This window comes from Pararge aegeria, chromosome 13, assembly GCF_905163445.1.
Source record: "Pararge aegeria chromosome 13, ilParAegt1.1, whole genome shotgun sequence".
Classification (NCBI taxonomy): domain Eukaryota; kingdom Metazoa; phylum Arthropoda; class Insecta; order Lepidoptera; family Nymphalidae; genus Pararge; species Pararge aegeria.
This window is the reverse complement of record NC_053192.1, coordinates 14,055,189-14,066,278: the sequence shown is the minus strand read 5'-3', so window position 1 is coordinate 14,066,278 and position 11,090 is coordinate 14,055,189. Positions and strand designations below refer to the sequence as shown.

Genomic DNA, 11,090 nt, shown 5'->3' with positions numbered 1-11,090 from the left:
TTATAATACTTCTCAAAAAATCTAAATCCATTGTTTCTTTTAACAAACGATTATGTCCAACGAGTCCACAAGCAAACCTGAACTTTACAACATTACAAATACGAGCTATTTTAATGGACCTTTACATACAATATGCCTTTCAATAAAGGTATGCCCAAAGGGAACACACCTTTCTAATTGGTACAATAACGTACTACTTTGCATTGTAAAGATTTTTCTTCGAATATGCCCAAAATAAATACAACCTTAATGTAGTACAAACACGTGCTAATTTACTATAAATATAATTACATCTTTAGACTAGTTCATGTATCAAAAGTGTATCTAGAGAAATAAGGCTATGACCGACCGGCTGGCAAAGGAACCACAGCGTTACCTTGTTACAAATATGTGCTAATTTCGTATAAACTTCCCCTAGGGGAGGGGCCTGCCATCAGTTCGTCGATTTTTCTAAAGTGCTAATGCCTTGAGAGTACGCCGCCTGGATACTTTCGCATACGAACTTGTATTGACTCTGTAAACAAATTAAAAAAAAACCATTAAAATTCTCAAGTTATATATGCAAATATGACAAAAGTATGACAAATATGACAGTCGAGTAGTCAGCGAGAGTTAATAGGCTGGCTCTCAGGGTACAATAGGGGGAGAGAGAGAGAGAAAGAAACCTTCCTCCATCTTTTCGGAGCTATGTGCGTTTTTAATTTAAGCAATCAAAATATCAATTGCTTTAACGGTGAAGGAAAAATATCTCGTTCTGATAGAAGACCCGTGGCCTGTAGTGGGACGGTAATGTGTTGAAAACGATGATGATCATTATGATATGCAAAAGTATTCATTTATTTGTCCTTGTTTCACGCAGCAACAGCGAGATGGACGTGTTTTTTTGCGTAGTGATAGTCCAGCTGGATATGGCATGCTACGGGTTTTTGAAAATCCTCTTCCCGTACTATAGTGAGTTATTTTAATTTTTTTAGGGTAGGCAGAGTTTTCAAGCCTTTATGAAGTGCACGCCACTGGTGATAGTTTATATAATATCTGAGAGTGTCATAGGCAATCTACCAACACAAAAATGGGTAGATAGATAGATTTGCACGATTTTAATACAAATGAACTAACTATTAACACGCTATAACTACGCTTAATTTGGGACAAGATGGCGATGTGTGTATTGTCGTAGTATATTTATTTGTTTATAATATATTTACGCAAATTCGTTGCAAATAACACAAATGACGTCTAATTAATTTTAACAAACAGTGTGTAAAATACCAATTTTATTGTGTAGGTACTTGTATTACCTAGCTCGCATTGAGAAATTAACAATACCATAATTTTCAGGTTGGAAATTGTTGGAGTATTATTTCATTTCATATACAACGTGTAAATGAAAACCGATATTTCACAGACTTTAGAGGTACATTATGTACTGTCTCTGAGACTTATCTGTGAAACCGAAACGCTAACAGTTTCAAAGTAAACCACTGTTATAGTTTTCAGTTTTTAGATACAGACCTAACATCGCATGCAAAATTATAGTCAACAGCAACTGTCCTTAATTAGGTACGCATCGCGTAGTGAACACTTAGAATGTCTTAAATTCGTTTGTATGGAAAAATAAATATGCTTCTATCGCTTTAATATTTTAAAACCTAGTTTACGAGTAAACCACTTCCATAGTATTTACTAAAACAAATCAGATACAGCCCTAACATCGAATGCAAAATTATAAACAAGTGACTAATGTCACTTTATTAGGTACGCGTCAGGTAGTAAAACACTTAAAATGTTTTAATTTCTTTTGTATGGAAAAATAAATATGATTCTTTCGATTTAATATTTTTAAAGGGTGATTCCTTATGAAATATAATAAATAAATATACTACGACAATACACACATCGCCATCTAGCCCCAAAGTAAGCATAGCTTGTGTTATGGGTACTAAGATGACTGATGAATATTTATATGAATAATATACATAAATACTTATAATATATAGATACACACCCAGACACTGAAAAACAATCGTGTTCATCACACAAACATTGTCCAGTTGTGGGAATCGAACCCACGGCCTAGGCTCAGAAAGCAGGGTCGCTGCCCACTGCGCCAATCGGCCGTCAAAGTTAATTATATACTTATGCACCTTTCAACAGTATTTCGTGTTAACGGGATTAATATTTGCTTTTATTGACATAAAACTAAACATATACTCACAGCGTTTTGTATACACATAGGCCTTTGAGTCCGCATGTTCCGAACTAAATCTAGGGGGTATAGAGGCTGTCTTCTTGCGAGCAATTCCAGTGCTGTCTCAGCTAGTATAAGAGCCCCAGTACGACCAACTCCGGCAGAACAGTGGACTATCATCGGCGGTTCAAGCACTCGCTCTTCTTCCGCGACTAGCTCTTCGACTACTGTTGGAATGGCTGAAAAGAAAAAACTAAAGTAGGTTGGGGTTCACAAGGTGCCGAGATAGCGTCCCAGTGGGTTTGTTTTTCATTCAATTTAAATCTAAAACTGCTACGTGCTTAGGTATTCTTATATACTAATATATGTAGCTGCAGAGTTTGTTTGTTTGTTTACTTGAATGCGATGATCTCAGGAACTACTGGTCCGATTAAAAAATTCCTTAAGTCTTGGATAGCCTATTCATCGAGGAAGGCTTAAGGCTACATATCATCATGCTAAAATCATTAGGAGCATAGCATCAATGAAGAATGTTCAAAACCGGGTTTTTCTTTTGAGATTATTTATGACAAAGTTGTTTGCTTCTAAAAGTTGTAAAAAAAAAGCCCGCGATAGCATAATAGTCGCGAGGGACCCGTAGTTAATATGTATATATATAAATATAACTGAACAACTAAAATTTGTGTTTTCAACTGGCCGTTTTCATGATTTGTTGTCGCCACAATACTTTCGCTCACTTAGTATTTTAATAAGCCATTTTCAGTAATTATGGTACTAACATTTAAAATTTATTTGTTTCAAGTAGGCCTTATGAGAGCACTTTTAAAACGACAAGTATGTCAATTTCTCGTGACTACCACCGGATCGGCAGATTCTACCAAGATGCAGCCGCAAAGAAACTCAGCAGTTGGTGATTTCCAACATCATAATAAAATTTAACAATATTTTTTTCTTAACAACTTATTCATTACGAAAATCATAAATTGTATAGTAAGTAGCCTCAAAGTATTAAATGTGTTTTGATACATTACTTAAACTTATGCTAAATTAAAATTCTAATATTGCGAGTACCTTCGGTATCACGTTTAAAAGCATATATGTATATACTCTACTCAGCTACACAAAGGTTTCCTGTACTTTTCTGAAATGTTAAAGCTTCAATATACATTCATATTCGCTCGATTATACCCCGGTTATTATTATAGCTACCAACCTGCTCGATGGTTTCTAAGTTGCGAACAAAGTTGCGTGAATTCGATGAAGGCGGTGGAATCTTCTGGAACCCCGTGGTCCGGCCACGCGGTGTACTGCAACTGGGTCACGTTGCGAGTAGCTCCACTACTGCTTTCCTGTGGAACCACTTTATCATCTTAAAACCATTAATGGCCCAATACGGGACACGGGTCTCCTCTCAGAATGAGAAGGTGTTAGCGACGCAAACAGCATTTAAAATGACATTGTGAGATGGTGATAACAAAAAAAAAATACCCGGCTAAGTTTGTTGTGGGCTTCTTCTTAGACCAGGACGCGTTTGGAACCCTCGTAGCTTTAGTTTTAAGTTTACGAATGTGGTTATCGCCATCATCTCACTACCGTGTAATTCTTATGTACGCATCAAAAGTGCCACCTATGGGCCTACTTGAATAAAGATATTTTTGACTTTGTCTTTGACAGCCCTAGTTAGTTAGTAATTAATAAAATTGCTCCAATAAATGTTGTCTACGGTTTGGTAAAATGAAGAATGCGCAAAAACGGAACGTAGGTGTCGGAGATGGAAAAACGTCCATCAGCCAAGAGCGCGGCGGTTCAAAATTTGAGACGTTGACCGCAACTCTACAACGCAAATCGCCAACCGATACACACGCTAGCCAAGTCATTGAAGAAATTCTGTGTTTTAATTTGCCCTGACCCTTATAGATGAGTTTTAAGCCCTAGTCATGCTGGTCTAGTGCAGATTAGTACACTTCACACACCATCGGGAACATTATGTTTTCCTTTACCGTTTGAATATTCAAAATTCATAATTCATTAATTTCAAGTAGGTTTAATATAAGCACTTTTGAAACGTAAAGTCTCTCTGTGTGTAGTGATTCTACCACCGGTTTGGAAGGCAGATTCTACCAAGAAGAAGCCGGCAAGAAACTCAGCGAAAAAAAAGCAAGTGACATTTAAATTGCTAAAATTATAAAGCACATAACTCCGAAAAGTCAGTGGTGCGTGCCGGGGCTCGAACTCGGTCACCACGAAAGTAAATCCGAAGCCTCACCGACTAGGCTGTCACTGCTTCACTAGGACTATAGGAAATAATTAATATTATTGAACTTAAATATTTTTGAAAATGAAGGGTTAGAGTCCTGGATGAAACACCGGAGGGGTAAAGTGCGCGGTGCGGGATAATTTTATCTAATTTGACACACATTATCAGGATTGTAAAAACTATTGCAAGTTGATTGAATCGTTGTAATTATGCATTTGTTTCTGTTTTTATTTTTGTATTTTCTTTTTTTTTTGTTCTCGTTTTAATCTGCTATGTATTTAATTAGTGTAATTGGTGTTAACCGTACTAATTGAATTAAAAATAAATAATAATAAATGACGTGTCCAGGCGTAATGACGTGTCCATTGAGCGACTTGTGGTTTAAGGTAAAGTAGAAGGTACCAGAGCACGCGGAAGATCACCGATGAGATGGACGGACCAAGTGAAGGCCACAATCGAGGCTCCTCTACATGAATGCGCAAGAAAGGCAACCGTTAGAGAAGAGTGGCGAAGTATTGTCAAGCGAGCCACAAAACCCAGATGACGACCACGACCAGTCTGTCAAGACTGAAACGACTAAGAAGAAGAAGAATAGTAAATGATGGCCTCCTCTGAGAATGAGGTTTAGCCTAGGTACTGGCCTCAAAATACGTGTAGAATAAAAGTTTGTCGACCTCCCTGTCGCAACGGTGAGCGCTGTGAATTTAAGTAGGAGGCCGCGGGTTCGATTCCCGGCATGGGAATTGCCCATGGAATTAATTATTTCTGAATTTTCTCTAGTCTGTGCGATGTCGCGTGGAAACCGATCAGAGGTATGGCTGCCATACTCCCTAATAGGTTGGCCAGCTACCATCTTAGACTGCATCATCACTTACCACCAGGTGATGATGCAGGCAAGGGCTACCTTGCAGTGCAATAAAAAAAAAAGTAAATAACTCAAGTGAATTTTCGTCGGCGTATGCCCGACTAGCTTCACCTGAGTACAGCTGTCAATAACGCAATACACAGAAACACTTCCAAAATTTGGTCAAAGTATAGCCCCATATTGGCGACGTAAGAGATATTATAGGAACTCACCTTTAAGCTCATTTCCCTTCGTGTATAATGTCCTAAGTTCTGCTCACTATTCGTAAGGACGGTCAATGTGTTGGTTGCCTTCAATGGCGTGGTGCCAACCTTGGGCCAATATTGGTGGCACTTGGCCCGCCCTCTCTCGGCCAAAACCGTCAACATCACAACTAAACTGCTCTCGCATTCCCATACCATTTGCCAGAAGTCACCAACTGTTGATGCTAGAGGACCTAAAAATTAACAAAATAATATTCCAATAATTACATTATTCAATATTGATTAAACGTATAAAGTAGAATAAGTTTTCTCGTTATTAATGTGTATTATTTGTATTTTTCTTCTTTCATTATATAATATATACTAGCGGAACCCAGCGCCATCTGTCGGGCTAATTTGTGAATCTAAACCATCCAGGGTACCGCCCAAACGTATACCGAAAAATTCATTCAAATCGGTCCAGCCGTTTAGGAGGAGTTCAGTGACATACAAACGCACACAAGAAATATATATAATATATATATATATTTAATTATATCTATGTTTATGTATGTCTATTTATTTTCGAATATATATGTATATATATATATTCGAAAATAAATAAAAATCTCTTGCAGCTTTTCCTTTTTCCAGAGGTTGCCTGTAAGAGATTGCTTGCAGCAATAAGGCCGCCTTTGCATGCCTACAATTCTTGTTCTTTTGCTTATTCTTTATTTTATGTATATTTTGATGTTTGTGTGCAATAAAGTATTTCTTCTTCTTCTCTTTACGAACCTTGAGTAGCAATGTACGTTAGGACCAACTCGGAATTTGGTATATCCATGTTGATGTACGAAGCGTTGATGTAATCACCGGTTGGACTGTTTTTCAATATAACCCGCGTTGAATCATCTGCAAAAGTAAAGTGGAAATATTCGATAGAAGCATTAAACTGTAGTACTAGATCCAGAGACAACAAATAGAAACTCTTTACAAATTTGGATATCTTCAAAAAAAGGGTGAGTTCTACATGTGTAATCTTATACTAATATATAAAGCTAAAGAGTTTGTTTGTTTACTTGAACGCGATGATCTCGGGAACTACTAGTTCGATTGGAAAAGTTATTTCAGTTTTGTATAGCCCATTTGTGGAGAAAGGCTATAGGCTATCATCACGTTAAGACCAATAGTAGCATAGCACCAATGAAGACAGTTTCAAAATCGGAGATGTTTTTCCTTTTTGCGAGCTTCCGCTTCGTGCGCTGTGTAAACGGTTAAAGTTTCTATAAAGTCATGAATCACAAAGTTGTTCCCGTCTAAAAACTCTACAAAAAAGTTCGCGCCAGCATATGTCTATCTTTTAAGGTTGACTTATACGCGGACGAAGTCGCGAGAGATACCTAGTTTGTTATATACATCCATATATAAATATATGAGGACTCAATTTAACCGGTTAAATAAACGAAACCGAAATGATTCTAATTGCCTGATTCTCTAATCTCTTGCTCTAATTAGCTTGATTGCCTAGCCTAGCCTTTACCTCATACAAGGTCTAAACCTCAAATAACTTGAGTACCTTCAAGCCAACTCTTGGCTTGTACTCAAGTTATATGAGCCAACATATGTTGGGAAAGCGTTCTACAACTTAGCGCGTATTACAACAAAAGTATTCACCGATTGTATGTGTGTTTGTTTATAATTTTTTTCGCCGATATCAGGTTAAAAAGGGGTATTTTTTTTAAACTAGGGCTCGTTAGGGGTGTATCTGATTTCTTTCAGTGAAAACTATGGCAGTGGTTTATTCAAAAACTATTAGGTTTTCTGTTTCACAGATAAGTGCTGGCTGAGTTTGCGGTCATTTGCCATATTGTTAATATTTATTGATGATTCTTTTAGTTATTAATCTTGTATTAACAATAGTGTATGGCAATAAAGGATTTTTATTATTATTATTATTATTAAGTCTCAGAGATAGAACATAATGTACCTCTAAAGCCTGTTAAGTATTATTTCGGTTTTCATTTACGCGTATCATCATCATATTAACCGATTGCCGGCCCACTACAGGGCACGGGTCTCCTCCCACAATGAGAAGGGGGGTTAAGATTAATAGATAACTCAGGTATGCTCGTTGAAGCAAGTGATATTTTTACTGATTAAAACGCACATAACTTAGAAAAGTTAGAGTTGCGTGCTGGGATTCGAACTCGTCCCCCCAAAAGTGAAGACAAAGTCCCACCCACTGGGCTATCACCGCTGTACGTTGTATATTAAAGATAAAAAATAATATATAAATTCTACAATAATATTTTGGTACGCATAGAAGAAAATCATCGGCAGATATTAAAAATAAAAAGTCACTTACACGGAGCAATATCCCTATATCGATTCTTGTTGATGTTCTGTGGAAGTTTTGCGACTGAAGAACACTCTTCTGACAATCTTCTCAACAAAGTCTCGTACTGCTTCAAAGCCGCCCCGCTGGCCAAACCGTCTCCTAATAGGAGCATGGATTGTTCTAAGGGGTCACCTTCCAATTGCTCTAATGGTTCTAGAGGTACGAAGCATACTGCTGGCTCTTCAGGACCGGTTTCCGGTTCGTATACAGCTGGAAAGGAATAAGGTTGATTTTGTAACTAAATAACATTGAAATAATCCTGCAATAGAGAATAAAAAAAAAAAAAACTTTAAAATTGCCTAGTTTGGGTTTCGTACCACAAAGACGCCGCTGTCTGTCTTTCTTTTACCAGGCTTTATCTCATGAACCATAACATTTAGACAGTTGAAATTTTTAGAGATGATGGATCTAGCGGCAACAGATATACCGTTGCCGCTAGATCTATAACAACTTGTGTATTTAAATTGGACGTGATTGCGCGTGTGTGCGTCGATGTGCGTGCGCGTGTGAGTGTGTGTCTGTGGCATCGTAGCACTCGCACGATTGAACCGATCTAGACTTTTGTTTGCAAGGTGAATTAATCGGGAGAGTTCTTAGCAATGTTTAATGGAAATCAGCAGTAGAATAAATGTACACTATTCTGAAAAGAGGTTATATTTTGTCGGGGTTTTTTACGTTATAAATAATTAATGTAATTAAGCGTATTATAATTAATGTGGTTATTATGTGTTGCGAACTGGATAACGTTAACTTACCGTTTGGTTTTACTAATAATGTTAGAACTCCTTTCGTGTTTCTTATCATTTGTACAACTTGCTCGTGTGTCATTTCGTCTACGTCTTTGCCGTTTATCGATATTACCTGGAGACGGAGACAAACATTTTAAAAGTACATTACATTTGTCATTCAACAGAAATATTTTTTTGTATAATTTAATGACGTTTAATTAAAATATGTATAAATTGAATGCTAAACTTGTGTTGTAAATTGATATACTATATGATTTGCATATCATAGAATATAACACGTTTAATATATTTTCTTGTTTTAAGCAAACAAAAGAATTTGAATTTACCCCATTCGCCTATAAGTACATCAGATTAGTATAAAAAATGGCCATATTCTTTTATGAAATAGTTTTTATTATATTTCTACCGTACCATCTATAATAGTCCATGAGTTCATAGATGACAATGGATTGATGGAATGTAGAGCGACACAATGTTTACGGGAGTTTGAAATTCTAGGAAGATTTCAAAAAGCAAAGCAAAAGAAATTAGCTCGATCAAGCGAAGATCCACCCAAGGATAATGGGGTGATATTGATGGTAAATTATTGTCACATGAAGTTATATTGCCACTGTCTATTCTTAAGTAAATAATCCTTGTATCCTACATAATGTCTCAAGGTCGTGTTGGAATACAGCCATTTTTTTTTTGTTGACGGGGGAAAATCTTCTTAAAAGATACCCGATTCTCTGCGCGAGAATTCGGGATATGTGGGATTTCTACCCATTAAAGACCCATCGGTAGCCAGCCTCAGTACATATTGGGAGGCTGCGGGATCTCCAAGGAACGCACCGGTGTCTCCTTTGCACAACGTTTGTAGCCCGTCCCGGGAAGATTAATGATTCCCGACCTCATGTAGGTATGTCGCTGTGAGATTGCTTTGCTTTAGCACTACAGCCTAAACTCTAACTCTCAGAAACAGCTATAAAATATCGAGAAACGGTCATAAATCTAGCTCTTTTAAAAGAATCCTTGAACTAACTTCAAATGTTTAAACTCCCGGTAAAGCACAAAGAAATTTTGGAGTTCCATCTATTGGATTACGTACCTGATCACCCTCTTGTAAATGAACTCTCGTTCTCGGTGCGACCCTCGAAACCAAAACCGGAACGCCGTTTCCACCGCCCCGGACGTTGAATCCGAATCTGCCATCCGGTCCGGCGGACAAATGGACGTACACCGCCCCCTCGACACCTTCCGTATCATCTTCTGCCTGTTCCGGCGCAGATTCCGATTCCGATTCATCTACGTACGGGAATGGAACGCGTAGAGCGCGCTCGAGGAAACCACCGTCGCTGCTGATAAAGCAATAATTCATCCTTTAGGGGTAGTTTCGTGATAACTTAGTCGCTAACACTTCATTTGACAGCCGAAAGGCGCTGAATGTGACCTTGCTTTCTGAAATCAAGTTCAATTCCCACAACTGGAAAATGTTTGTGTGATGAACGTGATATTATATATTATACGTATTTATGTTTATTATATTCATAAAAATATTCATCAGCTAAATTAGAGTCCATATTACAGGCTATGCTTATTTTGGGGCTGGATGGTGATGTTTGTATTGTCGTGGTATACCTATCTATTTATCAAATTATTTATTTATTCTACCTTTTGGGAGAAAAGAAGGAGAAATTATGAAAATGGGGACAAGAATGTTCTGGAAATCTCGAAACTCACTCTTCGTTGTCTCTCGCGGCGTCGCCCCACGCGGCTCTAGGTGGAGGCTCTTCATGCGCGGTGACTCTAGCTCCGCGGGCTGCGTTAGTGACACATGACAACGCCGGAGAAGCACCGGCCGATCTGTCTCTTGTACGGGAACTGCTGCGTCTGTTGAAGAACGGGATATCCATACTAATATTATAAATTCCAAGTGTGTTTGCTTGTCTTTTCTTTACGTCCTGAAAAATAACCAATCGACTTGATTTTCGGCATAGCTAGTTGAAAGGACGGAGAGTAATATAGGCTTTTATCACAGGAAAACAAACGGTTTCCAAAAGATTCGTAAAAAATGCCGTTATAAACGGGGACGAAGAACGCCGGCAACAGCGAGTATTGAATAAATACATTTAAGCGAAGATTGTATTTATGTAATATGATGTAGTTATTCGTATGTATATGTACCGCCGATAAGGCCGCCTCTTGTATTCTACTTCTTTCTCTGTGTTTCTGTTTTTATTATATTTTTGTATATGTTAATGTTGTATAGGGTACCTATACAATAAAGAGTAAATGCATAAAATAAATTAAATTTTACTACGGCATTCAAATTGCGTCTTTAGCTTGCTCGAATACGTGTTTGTTGTGGTTGGTCCGAGCTGGAAGCAAATTTGAACGCTGCTTTTTTTATAATAGTAAGAATTGATGGACCAAGCGAATGGCCACCTGATGTTGAGTAGAAAACATACGCAG

At 37.7% G+C, this 11,090-nt stretch overlaps 1 protein-coding gene across 2 annotated transcripts in view; it reads right to left on the bottom strand.

Annotated features, from left to right (window-relative positions):
• Nucleotides 1-250: 250 nt before the first annotated feature.
• The window catches only part of LOC120628661 (tyrosine-protein phosphatase non-receptor type 4), a 30,646-nt gene continuing 19,806 nt past the window's right edge, over nt 251-11,090 (bottom strand). For both annotated transcript variants that reach the window (XM_039897209.1, XM_039897211.1), the window contains exons 8-16: nt 10,359-10,508; nt 9,727-9,976; nt 8,646-8,751; nt 7,858-8,100; nt 6,288-6,404; nt 5,523-5,746; nt 3,402-3,537; nt 2,216-2,427; nt 251-514 (exon numbers count right to left, since the gene is read on the bottom strand). In XM_039897209.1, coding sequence (XP_039753143.1) covers nt 434-514; nt 2,216-2,427; nt 3,402-3,537; nt 5,523-5,746; nt 6,288-6,404; nt 7,858-8,100; nt 8,646-8,751; nt 9,727-9,976; nt 10,359-10,508 — 1,519 coding nt within the window. In that variant the 3' untranslated portion in view covers nt 251-433. The remainder of the gene's footprint in view (nt 515-2,215; nt 2,428-3,401; nt 3,538-5,522; nt 5,747-6,287; nt 6,405-7,857; nt 8,101-8,645; nt 8,752-9,726; nt 9,977-10,358; nt 10,509-11,090) is intronic.